Here is a 24,783-nt window from a genome sequence, read left to right as displayed (position 1 = left end):
TACATAGGACAAGGACATCTCAGTCCCCTCCAAAGTAAGCACCTTAGGAACTCACACAGTTCTCCCAATCACCATCAGCTGCCCTGTCATATTTTCCTGAATCTCATCGACAACCTGAAATCTCTTTCCTTTCAAAGGTGGTTTTTGTTTTGGGAAAAATCAGAAGTCACAGGGCGCCAAATCTGGGCTGTAGTGAGGATGAGTCACCTGGGTGATTTGATGTTTTGCTAAGAACTATGCACAAGGCATGATGCATGAGCAGGCACATTGTTGTGATGAAGCTGCCAATCAGCAGTTGCCCATAGCTGTGGCCTTCTAAATCATCTGAATAGTTTCTGCAGAGGAATGTTCAAACCGCAAAATCTGAAGCAAATTCATTGCTCTGCACATTGTCATTTTTAATGCAACGGCCACACAACTACACATGCTCACTTAATGTTGTCTACCACCCCCACTGACTAGTACAGTAAAGTCATCATTGTCCACACATGTACATTCCAGTCCTTGGACGCCAGTTTACATCAGTGTCACACAGCCCATTCTCTTTACATTAATGATGGCTGGACTTTTTCTGGACAGACCTCGTTATATTTGGATTAATTTTTGTGTTTGTTTCTTCAGTGCAGTTATGATATTCATTTGAAATATGGTTGAGTTCACTTGTTTCAATTTGCTTTCAGTTCCTAATGATTTATTTTTATATTTTAATATGCAAAATATTAACATGCTTCCAGAAGTTAAAGCTATATGAAAAGGTACTCAAAGAAGTGTCTCTCTCATCCATACCCTATCCACCTCACTCCACCTCTTGTGCATAACCAGCCTCACTGTCTTCTGGTTTATCTTCCCTGGGTTTCTATACATAAAAATAAGCAGTTGTGTTTTTTTCTTCACTTTCCTTTTCTTCTTAGAAAAGGTAGCATAATATACATGCTGATTTCTTACTAATGTCCCCTGGAAACCACTCCATGTCAGGTCACAATTGTCCATATTCTTTTTTACAGCTGCACTGTACTCCACTATAGGTAGGTACCATAGTTTGTTCAACCTTCTTCTATAGTACTTGGAGTACATGCCTTTTTATAAGAACATGAAATTGTTTTAAAATATTTATGAATTGTCTTATAAAATGTCAATAAAAACTTTCTTACATTCACAGATCATTTTAGAAGCTTCCAAGAGAAAAACTTAAGAGATAACAGAACCCAAAAATGAAATGGCAAGAATGAATGATTTCGCAGGAATATTTTATTTCTACCAAAATAAATGTCATGTGTGTGTTTAACTCTCCCAGCCTTCTTCTCACATCTACTCTGTTTTCTAGCAGATTGTATTTAACAAGTATTGTGTGACTATCTTATGTTCACTGCTTTGAAATTTCTCAGTTAACTTTAAAAGCACCCTACACATATACATATACACACAGCACTGATAAGAAGGCAAAAGGAGAGAAGAGACCTCAGGGGGAGTATATGAACAATGCTGAAAGAAAGTTGAAGAAGCTATAGAAACTGAGAGAATATTTTTCATGTTTTAACAAAATTGATGCATAATTGGAACCAAACTGAGCAGACAATACCTTCTTATCACATACAAATGATAAATTCAAAACAATGGCAATAATTCATAGCTAGGAGTTAGAATGATCAACGTTACCTTGTTAGCATTTCATAACGGTTTCTCAGTTGAACATCGGGGAGACTTAAATGTTTCAAGGAATACTACATGGCTAAAATGGCCACACCATTCCTTGAGAGTTCACATAAAAAACAAAACATTCATTCTTAATATCTGAACGGCAACATTTAGTGAGAAATATCACCGCCTTTCATCCATCTCTTTTCTGTCGAATGTTTTATTCATAGGAGATTTAATGACTTTTTTCCTTTCTAAAAACCTTATATTTTATGAACATAATTGATAGTTGTGCTAATAAAATTATATTTTATGATGAAACAAGAGAACTGAAATCACACACTTAAAGCAAACAAGAAGCCCATTAAATTTAGTCATTAAAAATCATAAGGTTTATAGATCTGAATGAAACTTTTAAGATAAATAAACTTGAGTCCAGAGAGGTAAAGAGACTTTCTAATGGTCACACAGCCAGTGTGGCAGCAGAGCATAACCAAGAATCCAAGTCTTCTGAAAGCCTGACAACCATTTTCTCCACATAAGGAGATAGATAGATGTGGCAACAAAACAAGCAGAACAGAACGAGGCTCAAGGCCAATGAAGGCCATTGCCAAGGAAGCATCAAGTACTCAAGCACAGAAATTAAGGTGTTCTGTTTTCTTATTTTCCCCCCCAAAATGTTAGTGCAAAATAATGCTTTATACTATGAAATTTATAAATTTGTCACTTATGAGTGACACATGATAGAGAAGGATTATTCAAAGTTGTATATCTCAAAGCAAAAGCAGGTACAAATTACATATTATTATCTATAAATAAGGGCATTAGGAAAAAATATATAAAAAACAAAGCACCATGCCAAGAGACAACAGACAGGCTATTGCCAAAATTCCTTTATGAAATACAATGCATAAGGGCACTCATCGTAAGCGAGTGCCAGTAGATCTCTGTTTCGTGGGGGCACGAAGTCACAAATGTACAGCATGAACATCTCTTGGACATTTGACAGATAAATGTGAGAAATTCTGGACATTTTACTCTATTCATCACTGAGAACCCATTTTAAGAGCAGAGAGATTACACTTGTAATAATTATTTCTGAGCAATGGTGCATTGTATAGTCCATTGTATGGACTATAAGAGGCCAGTAGCCATCAGCACCAGCAGTGTATCAACTAGATATGTGCATTACAAAAAGTGTTGATACACTACATAGAAGAGTCTATCTGAATGCCCATAGACATTCTGTTTTATTCGTAGGCAGTCAACAATATTTTCCTTATCTTAACTCAAAATTGAAATAAGTGGAAGAATTTGGGCATGCAATGGAATCACAACCACTAACACATGTATGTTTTTTATGCTATGCAAAAGACTGGGCAAGGACCATGGACCACTTGTTTCCAAACCTTAATGTGATGGTTGTCAAAGGGAAAGATGTTCATAAGAATCTGATATGCAGATGTTCAAAACAAAATTTCTTTTAACAACAAAAACCACTGCCATGACTTCAGTAGCCTTCTTAATGGTTTATCTCAATAACATCTTTCAAATCTCAAACAGTCCCAATGTGTGTCTTCAGGGTTGCAATGTCACAATTTAGGACTTCTGACTAAGATGGAGGCATAGGTAGATACACATTGCCTCTTTGCACAACCAAAAGAAGGACAACAACAAATTTAAAAACAAAAAATAACCAAAAGTGCCAGAAAAACAAACCGTATGGAAGTCCAACAACCAAGGAGTTAAAGAAACATTCATCCAGACCAGCAGGAGGAGTGAGGACATGCAGCAAGGCAGCAGCTGGCAGATCACGTGGTCTCATATTTGCATGCAGATAAACTGGGAGGAACAACTGGGGAGCAAGACAGGCTGTAAAACCCAAGGTTCCAGTGAGGAGAAATAAAGCCTCAAAATGTCTGACTCAAAATTCTATGGGGGTTGTGGCAACAAGAGAAACTCTAAGCCTCACAGGAGAGTTTGTTGGAGAGAACCACAGGATCGAAAAATGTACAAAAAACCATGTCCCCCACCCCCCAGGAATCAGCACCAGAAGGGCCAAATTTGCTTGTGGGTAGCAGGGAAAGTGATTGAAAGCCAGCCGAGAGCTGAATGAGTGGCATTGTTCCCTCTTGGACCCCTACCCCACATGCAGTGCCACAATGCAGCCAGGTGGGTTGCCCCACCCTGGCAAATACCTAAGCCTCCCTTACTATGTTACAGGTGCACCAAGACAAAAAATATGGCCAGAATGAAAGAATAGATCAAAGTTCCAAAAATAGAACTAAGTGATGAAGAGATAGCCAGCCTATCAGATGCACAGTTCAAAACACTGGTAATCAGGATGGTCACAGAAATGGTTGAGTATGGCCACAAAATAGAGGAAAAAGTGAAGGTTATGCTCAGTGAAATAAAGGAAAAGGGAACAGAGAAGGGAAGCAAACTGAAACTCAGATCAACGGTGTGGACCAGAAGGAAGAAAGAAACATTCAACCAGAAAAGGAGGAAGAAACAAGAATTCAGAAAAAAACGAGGAGAGGCTTAGGAACTTCCAGGAAAACTTTAAATGTCCCAACATCTGAATCATAGGGGTGCCAGAAGGAAAAAAGGAAGACCAAGAAATTGAAAACTTATTTGAAAAAATAATGAAGGAGAACTTCCCCAATCTGGCAAAGGAAATAGACTTCTAGGGAGTCCAGGAAGCTCAGAGAGTCCCAAACAAGGTGGACCCAAGGAGGAACACACCAAGGCACATCATAAATACATTACCCCAGACTAAAGATAAGGAGAGAATCTTAAAAGCAGCAAGAGAAAAGGAGACAGTTACCTACAAAGGAGTTCCCGTAAGATTGTCAGTTGATTTCTCAAAAGAAACGTTGCAGGCAAGAGCGGGGTGAAAAGAAGTATTCCAAGTCATGAAAGGCAAGGACCTACATCCAAGACTACACTATCCAGCAAAGCTATCATTTAGAATAGAAGGGCAGATAAAAGTAATATAAGGGCTTCCCAGATAAGGTAAAGCTAAACGAGTTCATCATTACCAAGCCCTTATAATATGAAATGTTAAAGAGACTTATCTGAGAAAAAGAAGATCAAAACTATGAACAATAAAATAACAACAAACTCAAAACCATCAACAACTGAGCCTAAAACAAAAACAAAAACAAAAACAAACTAACCAAACAACTAGAACAGGAACAGAATCACAGAAATAGAGCTCCCATGGAGGGTTATCAGTGGGGAGGGGGAGGGAGGAGGATAGCAGAAAAGGTACAGGGAATATGAAGTATAAATGGTAGATACAAAATAGACAGGGGAGAGGTTAAGAATAGTATGGGAAATGGAGAAGCCAAAGAACTTACGTGTATGACCAACCCATGGACATGAACTAAGGTGGGGGAATGCTGGTGAGAAGGGGAGTGCAGGGCAGAGGGGAATAAAGGGAGGGAAAATGGGACAACTATAATAGCACAATCAATAAAATACATATTTTTTTAAATGTCACAATCTATATCAGGTTAATTTATGTAGGTCAATTGTGATATAAATAGCTTGACCACAGAGAACTTAACTTTGTCAACACGTGGTTTTCTTCACTCAATATATAAAAAAAAATTATGTTATTGGTAGCCTATAACTAATTCAGTTATTGTAGAAAGGAACATGAAGAAACATTTTCCCATGACAAATACAACCAAAGAGAAAGTTACAAATGCATTTGGTGCTCTCTGTAAAGTGGACAGAATTAGCCTGCCCAGTTTTGAGCATGATATGTTTCTTGACTTAGCAACTGATAAAACAAAAAGAATCTCAGTTTATCTTTGATCTGAATATCTAGGGTGATCTAGATCTATCTACAGGACCACCAAACATTTACTGTCATAGCTAATGACATAAAATAATTATATATAATGTTCCTGGTCAAGAGAAATGAAGAATAAGGAAGGAGAAGAAAGGGTTATTGAGCATGAGTTATCCTTTATAAAGATGCCAAAAAATCTAACAAGCACTTTGAAGTGCCTGAGCCAGATCCTGTTCTAAGCACTTCACAGATATCAACTCATTAAAGCATAATAAAAACTCTAAGAAAGACGTGTCATTATATACAAAATGCAGATGATGAAATGGGGCACAGGAGGTTATGTAATGTGTCTGGCTTTACCATATGGGTCATTACTCTCTATGGTAGATTATTATGAAAAGTTAGGGGCAATACTATCCCACTCACTAACCAAAGACTTTATAATTTTTAATATTTTATTTTGTAATTTATGTTTAGAGTGAGTTTTTTAAATATCTCAAATCGATGGTCTGAGTATTGGTGCTCTGTGACCATAAAGGTTCCCAGATGCCGAAAGTCTGAAAACAGTGGCATAGAGAATGCCACAGCTCCACGTATGGGAATTCAGTATAAAATAAAGGTGACATTTTCAGTCAGAAAAGATAAATGGCATTAGGACATATGACTATCCTTTTGGAGAGAAAATCTGAATTGTATTTCTATCACAACAGCATATATAAAAATAATTTTAGTTGGAGAGAAAATAGACACAAGGCAATGGAATACAATGCAGCTATTAAAAAGACACAGACCTGGGTCTCCTGAGGTGGCACCATAGCCGTGATACTCGGATAAATATAAAATGAGTGTCAGACCAGTGAAACACAACTATGTATATAGCCATTATTCACATATCTACATAAACATTTATACAGATGTGGGACTATACACATCAAATTATTTTTGCATGGTTCACCTAGAAAGGGGAACCTGCAAAGAGAAAGCTTATTTTGATACCCTTCTGTCTTGTTTCAATTTTTAAGTGACATTATATTTTCCCAAAAAAATCAACACACACAATCAAGTGATGATAATGCTAGGCAAGCAGGCAGGACCCAGGACACGAGAAGTCTTGTACATCTCGTCAAGGACCTTTTAGTTCATTCTTAGTTAATGAAATACCAGAAAAAGCTTTTAAGCACAGGGGAGAAAAAACCATTCTTGGATTTTATAAACATCTTATTCCTGGCAATGTGGAGAATTAATTAGAAAGGTACCAAGACAAGAAATAGGAAAGACCATTAAGGAGGCTTTCAATAGCTACCAATAACTGAGAACTTCTCATGTGCCAGGTACAGCATCTAACTGAACTTTAAGCCTTAAAATCCCCTGTATTGGAACTGTTACAATCTCCATATCACATGTGAGGGGACAGGCTCAGAGGAGGGCACACATGCTCCCTTGCATAGGTAGCCAGTTAAAACCTAGAATTTAAATCTAAACCCTGGTCTGTGTGCTTCACTGCAAAAGTATACTACACAATGTTGCAGTGGCCTGGACAAGTGATAATGAGGACCTCAATCAATACAGAGCAAGAAGAGCTGGGCTGGAGGGAAGAGACTGGATTCCACAGCTACTCGGGAGGTCAAACAGGCAGTATCTGATGACTGGCTAGATGCTGATGATGAAGAAAGCAGGGAGTTTAAGTTGACATCCAGGTTTCAGGCTTGGAAAAATTTTCCAAATGTTATCATTTTAGTTTTCCAAAAATTTTCCAAAATTTTCAATAATGTGATCATTTTAGTTTTATAATGTTATTAATATCTACTGATAATTTCAAGGACTTTATGGACAGCTCATTAACAACTATAATTTTGATTTACTTTTCAATTCCAACTTTCTGATGCATTACTATAGCTTCAGTGTTTTCCCAGGTCTCTTGCCATAAGTCTGTCATCATAAAAGTCTGTTCCCTGCAAGATAGTGGAAAACTAAACCATGAAAAGTTATAAAACTCCTTCCTTGTTTTTCCCTCAAGAAGCTTTACCATTTTCACCTGAGCTAACACTGAACTATATCAAGAATATATTAGAACCCCTTCCGGCTTTCCTTTTAATCACAAAGATAATGGAGAACTTGAATATTATATATATATATATATATATATATTATATATATACACATATAATATACATTCACATACAGCACACATAACTCACATATATACACATTTTTTTCTATTTCTGTTTAAACTACACCTTACTGTGTATGTTTTTAATGGTGAAACAGGGGTGGGATCCATGATTTCTTCAGGCATTACAGAAACCCCCTGAATTCTATACAAAACTTGCATGCAAACACTTCTCTGAGGAGATTAGCAATACCTTTCATTACATATTCAAAGGGTCCTAAGACCTAAAAAGCATTTAGAGCCACATGGCCATCTTTTCAGGGAATCTGTCATCAATCAATCCACTGACTAAATAACATATGTAGGAGACTTCAATAAGCAGAACACAACAGTTCACTGCAGCTGTTTGCCATGGATACACAGGCCAGGCAGCAAGGCATGCCCAAATTCTGCTTTTGCCAAGTGATGCCTATTTTTGCCACTTACTTGTTAAGCTAATGGTGAGAAATCATCACCTACACAATTAAACATAACGCCCCGCAAAGCTTCAGTTAAGATGGCAGTGAAGGATGGCTGATTGTGTATTTTTAAACTCTCATTTTAAGTACTTCCTTGTTATTTTGAACACTTATCATATATTAATTCTGAATCCCAAACTGCTGTCAAGATTACACCAAGGAGCATTCTACAAATAGAGAACACAGAATTCATGGCATAACAAAATTATACTTTAGCAAGTTAGTGAATGTAATTCCTACTGTCATTTTAACACCTATTCTACTACAATCTTAGATTTAAAAATTTTCATTTCTCCAGAATCTACTGACCTACTAACAGTAAGAATTTAGTTCAGATATCAATAGATAAATAGACAGACAGATAGATACAGATATAGATAAAGGATATAGATACAGATATAGGTATATAGAGATATCTCCAGTCACCCTAACCACTAACTGAATTATAGTCTCAGAAACAAAAAGCAGCACATACCAGAGTGGGTGAAATACTGTTGAATTTAGGCAGCTTTCCACCAACAAAGATCTTTAGAAACAAAGAGAAAGAACCCACACAGTATTAAATAAAGAACTGCATAGACATAACTTTTAAAAATAACTTTAAAAGTTGTCTGCTAAATCACTGGCCATCACTGAATGGGTTCCACGTATTGTCTTAGTCTAGAATCTAAAACAATAAACACATGTTTCTTTCCTGAAAGACTAAACCCTCTCAGGGAAATACTTCTAATATAAATTTCTTTTAACTGAAGAAGAAAAGCTATAGAAACTGTCTCTCCCTAATTCTGAATTTCACTGTTTTCTTTTTCTAATACCCCTTCCTCTGAACAGCTGGAAGTGCAGACAAGCAGCCCTGACCTGGCAGTCTAGCTCCACCACTTCGATCTGCTGACCCATCTCACAGTTCCCCTGGTACTGTGAGTCACACCACTTCAGAAGTGGATTCCAATAGGGAAAGTAACCGACACAAGATCAGGATGTATCTTCAGTTTTGTCCCAAACTTAGAGCTTTAGAGAATATGAGAAATAAACATGAGTGAAAATTCACTCTGTCCTTCAGGGTCCCACAATTAATCAGCTTAAATGACTTCATGTTGTAAAGCTACATTCTAGTTTAAAGCACACTTTCTTCTCTGCCCTCAATATGACTGGTGATTTAAGCCCTGGCCAAACATCTAAATATCATACACATGGTATTTCTTTTTTATTTTTTCCGGAAAAACTGTTAAACATCAATGAAGTTATCTTAAAACTGATGCAACAGCCCTGGCTGGCACAGCTCAGTGGATTGAGCGCGGGCTGCGAACCAGGCATCACAGGTTTGATTCCCAGTCAGGGCATATGCCTAGGTTGCAGGCCCTGGCCTCCAGCAACTGCACATTGATGTTTCTCTCTCTCTTTCTCTCTCCCTTCCCTCTCTAAAAATAAATAGATAAAATCTTTAAAAAAAACTGATGCAACAAAATACATACAGAAGACAAAAACAAATCAGTAAACAAACAAACACTTCAAGCAAATAAAGAGAGAGGGTCAGCCCTGGCCAGGTGGCTCAGCTCGCTGGAGTGTCGTCCCATACCCCAAAAGCTTGTGGGTTCCATCCCCATACAGGAGGCAACCAGTCAACATTCTCTCACATTTCTCTCTTCCCTCTCTCTAAAATCAGTAAGTATATCCTCAGGTGAGCATTTAAAAGAGAGAGAGAGAATATAGACTGAGGCTATATTTGATTCTGAGCATATCAGAATTTATTATATAATTAGGGATTTCATTACATTTTATATAACCACTAAAAAAGCCATGTGACTCATGATTAATAGTTAGAGTATTGCCTAAGGATCTATATTAAAACTAAGATAGTGTTCTCAGTGATTATTAAGTAATTTGGAAGCATTTTCAAAGCACAAATAACTTGACACCTCACTGAACTGTTTTGCTTGGAAAGGCTCTAGGTATCTCACATAGTTTTACAGAAAGTTATAATAAACATGATTTTTTATAGCAGCATTTTTCTGTACCTGCAGTGATAAATACAAATCCAGACTTTTTCAAAAACAAAACACACACACACACACACACACACAGAGGTTTTCCAAATTCTATTTAAAATACTGGTGTATTTAGAAAAATTAGATTTTTAAAAAATAAAATTCAGGTCTGGATGCAAAAGTTACATTTAGAAAGAAAGAATGAGCTATCCCTTTTGTTTTGATTTTAATTAAGGAAGATTGAGAGAATATGAATGTGTTCAAATAAGGCTCTCTTCCATCTTGGTCAATTAAGAGATTAAGTCAAAAGGTATCTTTGTTCCCCAAGTACTCCTAGCAACTTCTAAAAATACTCCCCCATCATCCTACAGATGGCTGGAATTTCCTTATCAGGACATAAAGTAGTTCTTTCCAAAATCATAATAGATACTAATAGATTTTAATAGAGAAAGAGAGAGAGAGAAAGACATAAGAACGGTAAGAACGTGGAGTAAAGAATGTCCAAGGTTAAGATGTCACCGAAGGAAGTAGGGAGGGAAAGTGGAGACACTGAAATCTATATAGTAGTTTTACCAAAATGAGGAAATATTTCTGTTTTCATCATGAAGAAAGTCAGCAAGTTACCAACTGTGAAGGCAGGAGGAATAACAATATAATGACAGAATATAAAGGTTTGGAACACCAAACTCTGCAAACATTAAGATATCAGGAAGCTCAAATATGATGGTGATCTGCAGACAGGGCACTCAGCCTGAAGTACAGAAGAACACGAAAGCAAGATCAAAGTACCTCCTGTTGGTAGGCCATGCTCGATGTAGGATAGGCAGGAACATTGCTGTGGTTAAACCAAGGCAAGCCCTGACAACAATGAAGTTTAGGGAGACCAGGCCCTGGCTAGTGTTCTGAATGAATGCTACCAAGAAGAGCAGGGAGAAGGTTCTGGGGAGGGCAAAAAACTAGGATCTGAGAGAAGAGTAGTTTAAAAAATTGCATCCATTTAATAAAGTAAACTATATACCAGACACTATAGTATGCCAAACACTTTATATACATTATTTGTAATTCTTCAACAGTCCCTGAGAAGTGAATGATATTATCTGTCATTTTCAGTTAAATAAACCAAGGGTCAGAGAACTGCATCACAGAGTCCTTCTTCTATAAAGCAAGGGGAAAGTTGCTGGAAGGACTTAGTGAGGCAACACATGTAAAAGCACCAAGCAAATACTAGGGGCCCAAAAAATGTACCTCTCCCAGAGAACCATACAGCAGTAAGAAACTGAACCTACACATAGTCACATAGAATGGCATAAAAATTAACCATCAAAAATGTTAAGTACAAAAATTACATATAGAACTACAATTTACAGAAATCATTATGGCAATAGCATGCAGGAAAGGTTAAAGGTAGGGTCAGCCTGGACAGAAAGACCATTTAAGAAAGTTTTGCTATACTTTATGTGAAAAAAAAAAGACAGGGCTTATTCCTAAATTAAGGCAGCACTGGTAAGGACAGAGAGTGGGAACTGAGGAATTAAGAGGTAAAACTTGAGCAGACTAGATTGTCAAACAAAAACAGGGCAAAGAGAGAGGAAAAACTCAAGCTGGCCACGAGGGACGAGTATAGAGGGCCATTCCCAGGGACAAGTTGCCCAGGAAGTCGAACCATGGAAGGAGGCTGAGCAGATGAGACCTGTTTGGATGCACTGAGTATTAAGAACTATGTGACATCCAGGTGAGGACGAAGACCAAGAGAAAGGCCCAGGAGGTTAGGAATGCCACTGTGTCTGGTTAGAATGGAAATTAAGGAGGTAGGTGAGATGGCCAGGAAGCCATGCAGAAAAGGGCCCTAAGATTAAATCATAGAAGATGAAAAGGGTTTTCAGAAGAGCCTGGCAAGGAGTGGCTAGGTATAAGCAAAATCAGAAGCTGACAGTGGACAGAGTTCTGGAGTGGAGGGAGTATAAAATAAGAACTACTATGCATCTGGCTTTGGTAGAGGTCACTTCTACTGATGCAGTTTAAGGCAATGGTGGGAGCAGAGGCCAGGTTGCAGGAGGAAAAGGTTAGAAAAATCAAGAAAAGAGAAAATACTGCCCTGGCTGGTGTGGCTCAATGGATTGAGTGCTGGCCTGTGAACCAAAGGGTCACCAGTTCAATTCTCAGTCAGGGAACATGCCTGAGTTGTGGGCCAGGTCCCCACTGGGGGGGCGTGGGTGGGCACAGCAGAGGCAACAATATATTGACATTTCTCTCCCTCCCTTCCCCACTCTCTAAAAAAATAAATAAAATATTTTAAGAAAAGAGAAAATACAATCTAAAATTTCAAGAAGCTAGACTGGACTCAGGAGATAAATTACAGGGGAAAATGCAGAATAAAGGGGCAATATTTTTTCTTAAAGATGGAACAGACTTAAGCATATTTGTATGTAATGGGAAAGGCTCAGAAGAGAAGCACAATTAACTTACAAGCAGGACCTGAAGTAACTGAGGGACTGGGGTCTCTGGAAAAGCAGCAATGGGAATGATCCATAGCACTACTTCCAGTGTTAACAGGGAAGAAGGTGAGAGTAGGTGCTATTAGTGAGGTTTGAGGAGAAAGTGGAAGAGGGTCTCACCTTATCCATCAAAGGAGTGACAGGAGTGAATAACTGCCTTCTGCTGAGAGTAGAAGACAATGGCTAAGAGAACTGCCCTCTTAGGAAACAGGGAACACACAGTCTGGCAATCCAGAAGGACAGCTGGGCACTGCCCAGCTTGGTGGAAACTATGGGTTTCCAGGGCCACCAATTTGCAAGGCTTTGTGGTCTTCTCCAGCAGTGTTTGGCAGCCTCAGTACAGAAGTTTAAAGGCAAACATGGCTCCTCCAGAGCCAAGATTAAGGGAGGTATATATTAGAAAAAGACAACACGGGAACAAAGGAGTTGAAGATCCTGGCAAGAGAATGGCTGAAATGAGGGAACCAGTGGGCCTAGACAGATTACAGACAGATGTGAAGTCAGGAGGGAGAAAAAGAATTCAAAAACTTCAAGTCTTAATTAAAAGAAAAACTAACTGGTCCCATGAAATGACAGTGGACAAGATGATGAAATTTTAAGTTCAATATTGCAAGTGGGGTCATAAAACAGATGGAATGGATTGAAAGGGAAATTCAAGGGAAATGGATTGAAAGGTCCCTGGGTGGAGGCACTCAAGGCACTAGGGAGTCAGGTGGACTGTTACATGGGCAAAGGGAAGTCCAAAAATGAGAACAGGAATGGGGACAAGAGACAGATCACAGGGAAGAGGGGAAGCACAAAAAAGGCAGTGGTGTGGAGACACACACACATACACAAAGTAGCAAGAATGAAAACAGCAGGGATGAGATGGCATAAACCTCAATGGAGGGAGGGCTGAGTGTGACCATCGAAGGGAAATCAGAGCCTGCAAGAAGCTATAACGATGCTAGGCCTGCTGACCTTAGAGGATGGAGAAGTGTGTCTGGTAGAGGGGACAGCGGGCTCTCAGGAAGCAGAAGCCAAGCAGCTGGGTGGGAGGAGCAGGTATGCATTCTGACTGGAGACAAAAAGGGACCGATATATTGAGCTGTTGAGGGTATTGCATTTTTTTTTTTTACCACAGGGGAATGCTAGGAGGAAGACATCCCATGAGAAGTCACTCAAACCAAGGGCAGGGCCAGACCGGGACCACCAATGGAAGGGGGCAGCATTTGTGGGTACGCAGAACAGGGGTACTCAAAGACACCCACGTCCTGATCCCAGAGCCTGTGAATATTCTCTCTCACATGACAAAGGTCCACGTGCTGATGCCTAAGCCTGTGAATATTGTATCTCATGGTGAGAAGTCCACATCCTAAGCCCTGAGCCTGTGAGTACTGTATCTCCCACAGCAAAGACAATTTTGCAGATGTGATTAAGTGAAAAATCTTGAGATGGGAGATTACCCTGGAATATCTAGGTGTATCCAATGTCACCACAAGAGTCCTTATAAGAGGGAGGCAAAAGGAGCAGAAACAGAGATGTGACAATAAAAAGTGAGATTGAAGGGATGTGGAGCGACAGGCCAAAGAAGGCCCCTAGAAGCTAGACACAATGAGGAAAGCTTCTTCCCTACAGCTGGCAGAAGGAATGTAGCCTTGCTGACCCATTTTCGACTTCTCACTTTCTGAACTTTAATAATAGGTTTGTGTGGCTTTAGGCCACTAAGTTTGTGGTAATTTGTTATAGCAGCAAATGGAAATTAATGTAACACTTCATCTATATGGAATCCAAATTAAAACTATATTACTAAACCATAAAAGATATATGAAGAAATCCAAGAAAGTTTCAACTTTTCTCATGATAACTTTTATTTTGTTCTGAAATACCAAATTATTTTTAAAAAATAGAAGTGTCCCTGCTTTGCAGGGGCCTAAACACATGTTTAGCATATCTACTCTGCAACCCAGCACTGGCTGGGTACAGAGGAACACCTGCCAGGGACAAAAAGCAGGGCTTTCCGGGACAGTGACTAAGGACAACAGGGATGTGAGGCTGCAGGGACTTGCTGTCACCAGAACAGTTTTGAGCTAGGGCAAGCTGTGCTCCCTCTGTCAGAGGCCTGACAACACCACAGATGTGATTCATCCCAGAGTGTTGGGACTGGTACAGGTGAAGGTCTGGGTCTGCAAACTTCCAGGTGACACTAGGGGTAAGCGTCTGGTCCTCATGAGACTCCTCTACTGTTCCCTATTCTCCTGCAGATGTGAGTTAGGCAGATGGTGGCTGCCTGGCAAGTCCATTTCACTGTGCCAGAAAAGGTAGGCTGGGACAGGTACATCAGGTACAGGAAAGGGGTGTATATTAAGGGGGACATGGAACCCTGAGGTTTAGAGAGCAAGAGGAGACACAGAGGCCTTCGAACATGGATAAATTGAAACATCAAGTGGAGGCAATGGCAAGTGAGAACCAGTGCACGGATGATCCCAACAGGCAGAAGCAGCTCTGTGATGATGCCCATCTGGAGATGGAGCTAGACCCAGGCCTTTGGGTCCAGGCTGCCATATTTGGACTTGATGTCATGGGCAACAGGGTGAAAAGAATGCCTTAGGAAATTACATGGTATGGTCAGATGATGGGCAGGGAGAGATAAGAAGACACTTTAATATCAATCTCAAAATAAAAGAAAAATTATTTCAAAGTTTAAACCAAATCAAGATAGGCACATTTCACTGGTAATGAAAAGAAAATGTTTTTAAATTTTCTGTCAACAAAAGGTATATCCTGCAATATCCTTGTATATTCATTATCCCAGATGGTAATAAATAGTACTATAAATAAAAGTACTCTCCTAAAAAAATACACACATTTTCTTGACAGAAGAGGTATCTGATTTCCATGCTGAAATTGATCATGTGGGCATGTGTGTGTCTGAGTGTCATCTTCTAAAACTTCAATATTAGTGTGGAAAGTATAAATAAAAGTAAAGCAATATTTTAATGTCTTTTGATAGTTTTCCATTTGGGATATGCAAACTTTTTTAAGTGTTATTTTCAACATTTTGGTGTCCAAAGATGAAGAGTTCCATCTCAGCTGGCTGACCTCAACACCATATTATACTATTTACACAATGAAAATGAACATTAATAGTTAAGAGCACAATGTCAGTACAAAACTGAGTTCAGTCTGATGCTGCATGGAAGGCTGGCATCTGCTTTTGGATTCCACTGAAACCTATTTTCAATTATAAACCATGCTTACTTCATCTTAGAATAAAAATGTTGAGTTAGATTAATACTGTACTGGAACACAAGCATCTTCTTAGATCATCAGGATAAACTAGACCTAATAATCGGTGCCTTCATTCTTCTCATTCGGGGTGGAGTGAGGTCCTCTCAGCATGGAATACCTAATAAACTCAATCATTAAGTGTCCATTCCACTGACTATTAACATTCTATCTCATATTGTTATCATGCTTTATAGGCATGTCTTATACCCGAACATAGATGGTAAGATTTTGAGAAACCATGTCATAAATGCCTTAGTGTTTTAGTCTAGGGCTTACATGATGCTTTGCACACAGAGAGCCTTAACAAACAGGAATAGCTGGACTGTTAAATTATGAGTAAAGAGAAAGGCACCCCAACATATCTGACATTCCTGCTTTCTCATGTACTAACAGTCACCTTCAGAGTTGGCAGAGTTCAAAGGCATGAGAAAGCCATATTTTAAGTAAAATTATTAGCCAAGGAATCATCAAAGACCGCATCCCCTACTCACCACTCATCTCCACTCAATGAGCAGTCTCACAGAGAACCAACTCCTATCCAGAGAGAACCTATTCCTATCTACATGTTCCAAGACTGTCCTCTCACTTAGCACTTTTCAGCACTCTTGTGAGAGCTCTATAAAACCTACAGAGAAAAGTTATATGACCCACAGCTAATTAATACAGAGCACCCAATATTGCCATAAATACTTATTTTGGGAACAGATATTCAACATTTGCCCTGTGTTGGTTTTTTAGATAACATCTGGTCACAAGAAATACTCTGGGGGAGAAATTCTCTCTTCTGCAGGTATTCTTATACTAGTTGATGAACCTTGAAGGACTTAAAAGGAGAAAATCTGAAAAATAATGTTAACACACTGACTGGCTGAGAAGAGAGGGAGAATGCAGGAGCTAGTCAGAGAATCTAACACTTTGTTGACATCAGGCAAACTTGTCTTGCTCTGGAGATTAAAACAAACTTGACTCCCAACACCCAAATGCCAGATTCAATCCTTGTTGGAGGAAAGAGATGATCTGTGTCCTAGGATCCTGATCTGAGGACATAGCACAGGCCTAATTCCTGAGACACTACATCATTCATGATCAATTTTGTTTCATTAAGTTCTAACTAAAGTCACTGACTGTTCCTACATGGCTTCTGGCTGCCTTGAGACCCTGGACAGTGAGTGATTCCACCCAAACCTGGCCTGTGTCTTCTGGGTGAACTTAGCATCTTAGACCCTGGCTGAGCTACATCTACCTTCAGAGGTCACGGCACCTGACGAGCTTTGGCCAGCTCCTGGTTCAGCCTGCTCTACCCTCCAGATCAGCAGTGACTGCTGCAGCAAGGGCCTGGGATGGGCTTAGGGAGAGGGGGAAAGGGTGGCCACAAGTTACACTGCACAGTTCCAGTCACTGCAAACACCCTGTGGGGACCCTCAGAGGTTTCACAGAAGTCATTCAACATTGACTATGTGAGCTCACTGAACAGAGTAGATGCTGAGGAAACATGACAGAAAAGAAAGAAGAGATTACTTACCTCTGGAACTCTCATACTTTTGATGGAAAAAACATACCTAAGTCTTATCAAGTGACTGCAAGGTGGAGTAGCAGGAACCTGACTCAAGCAGAATCTGCACACCTCTTAAAACCATCTACCACAATGGACCTCTATGCTACTTACAGAAGCCCTGAGTAGGTTCTCAAGCTAGAGATTTCCAGGCTCCACCCCTGAGGTTCCTATGTAGTAGGTCTCAGAAATATCCACACATCTGTATTTTCCAAAGTTCCACACAAATATCTGATGTGAAGAATGGGTTGAGTACAAATAAGAGAATACTCAGTATTTCTTAAATGTGGGGTGCCAGCACTTGGTTTCTCTTTCCCTGTTTGTGCTCCCTCTTCTCCCTATTCTATTGCCATATCCAGGATTATAATTATTAGCTCTTTTACATAATAAAAAGTACTAGAGTAACTCAACACATATAATGAAAAGTAAAGCAGATGAAAGTTTCAGCTAGTTAAAATGCAATATAATGATGCACATATGACAGGATTTTTAAATAAAAATTGGCCCTGACGTACTGAAAACACAAACTGAGAAGAACAGGGCAATGGCGGTTTGGTGTCTGAGTGAAGATGATCCCCTGAGGCTGCAAGCCCCTGGTGCCAGTAGTCAGTTGGCCAAGCAAGTTCACATAGGCTGCTCTGGGCATCTTTACAGTCAGGTAAGACATGCTTTAGGGGTCTCACCGTCTCCTCTAACTTGCTGCCTGGCCCACCGCCTCCATGCAACATATCAAAACAGATCACTCATGCCTGATCCTTGGGTGGACATATGCAAGTAATATCAGCTAATAAAAAGAAAGACTAACAGTTTTTGAGTGTTTACCTTGTACATGTTACATCCTATGTCCTTTACATGCACAAATTCTTTAATCTTCCAACAACCCAAGAAGGTAGGTACTTTCCCTATTGCATGGATAAGGAAACTGAGGAACAGAGATACTGAGACTGAATGACATGCCAAAAGACATGGAGCAAGTAGGTAAGGGCACTGGATTTCAAACCCAGAAGTCCAGCTCTGGAGCACACACTCTGAAACATTAAGACTTTGATTAGCTTTGTTTTGTCATTTTCCAGCAACTACAAATCGAATAAGTTGGTGCACTCTGCTATAGGCAAACAATGTAATACTAATTAATTCTCCTAAGTATTGACTCATTGCAAAAATATAAGGCCATCAGTAGATCACCTGAGAAAACAGTTCAATGGGTGCTGCATTGGCATTCTGTTCTTTCAAGTACTGGTCCCAAGACCACGTGTCCTGTGCAGTCGCTGAAGGGACTGGGGGAAAAACACACACACACACACACACAATGAGTTTTCTTCAAACAATTAATGATAGAAAAATAATAAAATTTAATTGTAGATAAACCTAAGGAACAGGAAAATTAAATTGGTAATCAGAAGACCCAGCAACCAATAAAAGCCTTCTCTCCTACTCTCTGTGAACATTGAGTAAAATCACCTAACTACTCCACATTCAGCTTGTCCTATTTTAGAACAGGCTTGTGAATATACTCCACACCCAAGAAGACTGTTGGGGAACATCTAAGAGGTACCCTCTTACTCCTTTCACAGAAGTAAAATTATCTTCTAGATGATTACTCCTAATCATCTAGAAGATGATTAGGTTCATTTTAAGGTGAATGACTTGAAAATTCTTTTATAATCTCCTTTCACTTTTCCTCCTTTTGGTGTGAATGTCAATTAGTACAACCTGTCAGAAGGCAATATGGAATATATGTCAAAAGCCTTAAAAAATATTCATATACCTGGAGCCAGCAATTCTTCCAGAAATTTGTCTTAATACAATTATAGTAAATGTGCCCAAGGGACAAAAACAAGGATTTTTTATCCTGGAATTCTTTATAATAATGAAACACTGGAAACAAACTAAAGATCCACTAAGAGGGGGTTAATTGAATTTATTGAATAGAAATGTTGTTGTTGTTGTTGTTGTTTTTTAATATTTTTATTTATTTATTTTTAGGGAGGGAAGGGAGGGAGTGGGAGAGAGAAAGACAGAGAGAGAGAGAGATCAATGTGCGGTTGCTGGGGGTTATGGCCTGCAACTCAGGAATGTACCCTGGCTGGGAATCGAACCTGGGACACTTTGGTTCCCAGCCCGCGCTCAATCCACTGAGCTACGCCAGCCAGGGAGAAATGTTGTTTTAATAACTGACCACGGAATTACATTATAGTGTATTGTTTAAAGACAGAGGGAGGCTATATTAACAGTACACAACTAAGTGAATAAAAGCAGTTTAGAAAATAAAATGGTTTTTTTTTGGTAAAATATGTAATGGAAATTAAAAGACTAAAATTCTATAAATCAAAACCTTAAATTAAGCCATCTTTAGGTGCCAGGATTATAAAAAATTTTACCAATATTCTCTGTACTTTGGTTTTCTGCTTTTCAAATTTTCTAGATAAATACCTAAACTTTGTAATTCAGAAAAATATCATCTTTAAATAAGAAAAATCTGGCAAAAATAATAATTTTTTTAAATGTAGATTCTATACATTAGTAATTCCTCCCCTAGGGTTATTACATGCTAAGAAAGTAGTTGTGATAAAACTTAATGGTAAAAATGTATATGACATTATTACAGCAAAAATGGAAAATAAAACTAATATGGGAGAAAGGTTAAATAAATTATAGTAAATATATATGTATATGATTATGAAGTTACCAAAACCTGTATTTTTAAATAAAATATCTTCAGAATTTTCTGGGATAAGTAAAAATTGAGATAAGGACACAAAACAGTATATATAATATGATCTTAAATTTTAAAATACAAATTATATGTATTAAAACATTCACTTACTCAACATACTTATAAGGCACCTTCTTTGTGCAAAGTATGCCTATATGTGTGTCCACACAGGCAAACACAGGTGCACAGAAAAGCAACTGGAGCCCTGGCTGGGTAGCTCAGTTGGTCAGAGTGCTGTCCTAATACACCAAGGTTGCGGGTTCAATTCTCAGTCAGAACACATAAAACAATCAACCAATAAATGCATAAATAAGTGGAACAATAAATTGATCTCTCTGTCTCTTTCTCTCTCTCAAATCAATAAATAAAAATAAAACAAAAGCAATTGGAAAAAAACAGCAAAATATTTAACAGTGGCTACACATGGGTGCTGAGATTACTGTAAATATTCTTTCCTCATTCATTATTTTGTATAGTTGTAGAATTCTCTATAAGGATTATTAATTAACTACCTCCTTCACACACAGTCACACACTCACACACATACACATATCCTTAGAGAAGACTGATCAAATTTTTTAACATTTATCTTTCTGCAAAATGTTCTTGAAGAAGGTACAGATGGTAAAACGTCAGAACTGCCTTAACACTGGTGCTGACAGGTGGTAAGATACACTTCTAAGTCAAACATTTGAAATCTCTCAAGACAATAAAGCAAAATGATGGACTAACAAATATAAAAATCCACCAACTTGTGCAGAAGTTCATGTAGACTTTTAATCATTTAAAAATCATTTTCTGACCTCCTCTTAATTTGCCAAAAGGTATGCTGTCTAGTGGAATAAAAATATAACCCAGTCCCTAGTCTATTAGACAAAAAGTAAATAATAATATACATCATTTTTCCTTTGGTATCCACATATATCACTGACAAAAAAGAGAATATGTTATGGTCAGGTAATAGAGAAAAAATAATATGTCAACTCATAATTTTAAAATAGACACAACAAACTATGCACATTAACCTAACATTTATTACTATATATCAGTCACAACACACTAACATATTATTGCTAAGCAGTACACTTACTAAAGCATGATAATTTTTAAAGCATTGTAATTATCAAGCAAGGCTAACAAAATTGTCATGGGTGGATTTTTCTTGCTTTGACTTTCATCAGAGCTCAGTCTGTTGGCCCATCATATCACTTAAATATTTGCTGCTATTTCTACCACAACATGAGATATTTTACTTGCTAAAAAGAGAAAGCGATTTGATAAACCCTGAAGATGATCTGGTAAGATTATTCAACATCCCTATTTTTACATAAATGTTTTACTACATTATAATTATATGCTTCACAAAAACATAACAACAGCACTGGCTCTAAAGCAAATATAGATATCTCATTTTCCACAACAGCTGTAGAAAAAAATTGTATATAATTTCTCAATTTAATATTTTCAATTGTCATATATTATCATTTCACCAGAAGTAAATCATATCTAAGAACTTTTATGATCCACAAGGATGCAGTGAGCCTTTTAAAATTTATCTGGAAAAGAAAACATATCAAACAATAACAACTTTCAATGAATTAAATATTTCTGCAGAGCAAGAGAACTACTCAGCAGTTCAGCACCTGTGAATGAGATGAGGGAACACAAGCCGGCCCTGCACCTGGAGCCAGAAGACGGCCCTTCCGCTGTCACTGACTCGGAAGTGTTCTGTCCCCTTTCGTCTTTTTTCAGCTTGTTTCATTCTTTTTCACCAGGATTAAATTAGCTGAAATGAACCACTTTGGTTGTTCAGAATCAGAATGTAAGATCCTAAAAAGAAGAGATTCGGGTCGTGCCCATCATTGTGTCCCTGGAGCTATCTATAATCATCTCTGGCCGTGAGTATATGTTTAATGAGTTACAGGGAAGGCCAGCAGGCAGAGTAGTGCTTTTGACTTTAAAAATGAATTCAAAGATATTTATTTTGCCCAACTCATTTCTCAATTTTCTAGAGGGAAGAAACCAATTATGAGAGAGCACTGTTTCAGGTACCAAATTTACTTGATTTTTTATGCAGTTCTCTCAGACATGCTACAGACATGACCTTTGTTTCACAGAATAGGTTTGTTAATCCTAAATTTCTTCTGTTTTCACTACACACACTGGCTATAACAGTGCTCCAATTATTACTCTACTGTCAAACACTAATATTAAAATGTATTTGATTGTATAATATCCATCACTTAATATACACCTATTATATGCCAGGTACCGAAGTAGGTGGTTGGGATGTGTTTCTGTGTCTGTGTCTGTGTGCACACGCACACGTATATGTGCAATGTGTATGTTCCATTTATTCTTTACAACATTGTATTTATAACCTTGCTTTATAACTTTAAGAAACTGAGGCTTACAGAGGTCATGCATCTAGAAAAGTCTGGACTTAAACATTTCTAGCCCATGTACGCCTGCTATATAATACTGCTTCACTTTAGCATACATAGCCAAGATGTAACAGAAATATCTATTAAATCAGGAACTTTTTACACTTAAAAGCATCACAAAATTAAGTCTGCAGGGAAATTAACAAGCTCACTCACTGATGAGTGAAACTTTTGGAAGTTTTTGACTAAAACTTTTGGAAGTTACATCAATAATGCATATTTATAGCCAAAAATTACATGTTAATACTGATTGATTCATTCCAACTTTAACATTATATATTCTAGAAAAATGCAAAAGTAGCAAATGCTGCCTTTACAACAGCACAAAGTTTTGGAAAAAATCTAAATATACAAAAACAGAGGCCAAATAAATTACGGTTATGAAGATCACACAATATGACTTTTGTATATAATAAGTGAAGCACAGTTAGAGTACAATTTATATGGACTCTAGTATAAGAAAGCAGATGTTTACATATGAATGAAAACCATTAAAAACAAAGAAATTAAAATATCTAGGTTAAGATGATGAGACTTGTCAAGCAATGCAAGACAAAAGCTGGCAGATTTGGCCCATCAGGAACCCAGCCCTTTTTTACATTCAGTTTATTACTTACAGACAGCAAAAGCAGCTAAAGGAGCCAGCTCCCTGTGTCCCTTACACAAAATGACACTGAGACAAAAGGGCCAGATACCGTAATGTGGATGTTCAGCTACCCTGTTCCTGAGGAGTAGATTTCAAGCTGCATTATGCTGTTCCATAGCCTGCAATTCAGTCCTAAAGACGGCAGTGGGTCAGGAGTTGAAGCAAAATGCCTCAACCTCATCAGAAGCCCAGAGGCGATGAGAAACCATCTCAGGATGGCCTCCTAGGGGAGGTCTGTAGGCAAATGAAAAATGACCTGTAGCAGCTCCTCAGGAGACTCCCAAGTTCTTACGTTCCAGAAGGATCAAGGGCATTCTTGTCAAGACTCACATCACCGGCAGGTAAGCATTGTCTACCTAGTCTATTGGGAAAGGGATGTGCAACATTTCCAAGACACCACGATAGGGCCATTTCTCCTGCAAAAATAGATGGATTTGGCATTTAAAAAATAGAAATACAACACCTTCCCATGTGGAAAAAGGCAGGGCCATCTCTTTCTTTGAGCAATATGAGGTAGGGTATGTGTGTTTCCTCTTCTCTAAAACCAAGAAAGAGACCCTTAACAGATCTGCAGGCCTGAGTGTCTGATTTACTTAGCTTCAGCCAAATTTGCAGATCAGCAAAAAGTGCAACTTCTTTCACAAAAGGCAGCAATTTGTGCTTGATGAAATGACAAGATGATACATTTACACTTTACCACTCACTGAATTTTACTTTATTTTTCTACACATACCTTAAGATTTATTAGTCTATTCATCAGCTTAGCAATAGCAAAGGCTAGAAATTGAAAGCAAAAGAACAGGGAAGAAAATGTGTCCAATACAGCTCAAGCAAAATGTCAAGAAAGCAAGATGGTAGAAGCCAAGTTCACTGACCAAAGCAACATTAGGAAATAATAACAAATCACTTCTAAGTGCTTAGCTTTTTGCTATGCTGTTACCACTACCAGAAGTTCATGTCACCATGGACATGACACATTTGTGCAGTAGGCTTTTAGAAAAAAAAAAAACATGGCCATGAACCAGCGTCCTCCATTGACCATAATTATTTTCCTTGTCTACAACCCCAGGTATTGGCCTACAGAAATTATCAACAAAGGGGGGTAGTTGAGGAGAATGGCAGTGGACCCAGCCAGAGCTGCCACCAGACCATTCACAGTAGAAGTCTACTATAGAAATAATGGACCAAGCTACAGGGTATGAAGAAAAAGAATTCAACCGTAGACTTGGCAGTGGAGTAGGGTCGATTACTGAGAAAAACAAATCTACGACTGTGGCAAAGCAAAGAAGCTAAGCAAAACATAAGCCAAGGAAAGGCATGTTCCATGTTTGGATGGCTTGAAGGCAGCACTGACAAATTTTCTAAAGGGTGTGCATATATAGTATTACTTTATGAATGTATAGCCACACTACCCTGAGGCAGGCCATGCTTTTACAGAGAGCAGAACATACACAGAGATATAGCTCTTCAAAGTATTCCTTTTACAAAGCACTCATGATACCTAATGGGAGTACACAGCAACATCCCCTCTGCAAAAGGAGCTCCCACTCTGAGTAGGACATATCCCAGACCATATACTCCTTAATCTTGAGGGATGTTTTGATTATGTA

The 24,783-nt window shown here is 38.4% G+C and overlaps 1 protein-coding gene across 1 annotated transcript in view; it reads right to left on the bottom strand.

Moving 5' to 3' along the window:
- Nucleotides 1–24,783, bottom strand: part of L3MBTL4 (L3MBTL histone methyl-lysine binding protein 4) — a 418,336-nt gene that overhangs the window by 276,220 nt on the left and 117,333 nt on the right. The window contains exon 5 of the mRNA XM_045850314.1: nucleotides 18,553–18,644. Coding sequence (XP_045706270.1) covers nucleotides 18,553–18,644 — 92 coding nt within the window. The remainder of the gene's footprint in view (nucleotides 1–18,552; nucleotides 18,645–24,783) is intronic.

This window comes from Phyllostomus hastatus, unplaced genomic scaffold, assembly GCF_019186645.2.
Source record: "Phyllostomus hastatus isolate PE091 unplaced genomic scaffold, TTU_PhHast_1.1 phas_contig_80, whole genome shotgun sequence".
Classification (NCBI taxonomy): domain Eukaryota; kingdom Metazoa; phylum Chordata; class Mammalia; order Chiroptera; family Phyllostomidae; genus Phyllostomus; species Phyllostomus hastatus.
Note: the sequence above shows the minus strand (reverse complement) of the source record. Positions and strands in the feature narration are given on the sequence as shown.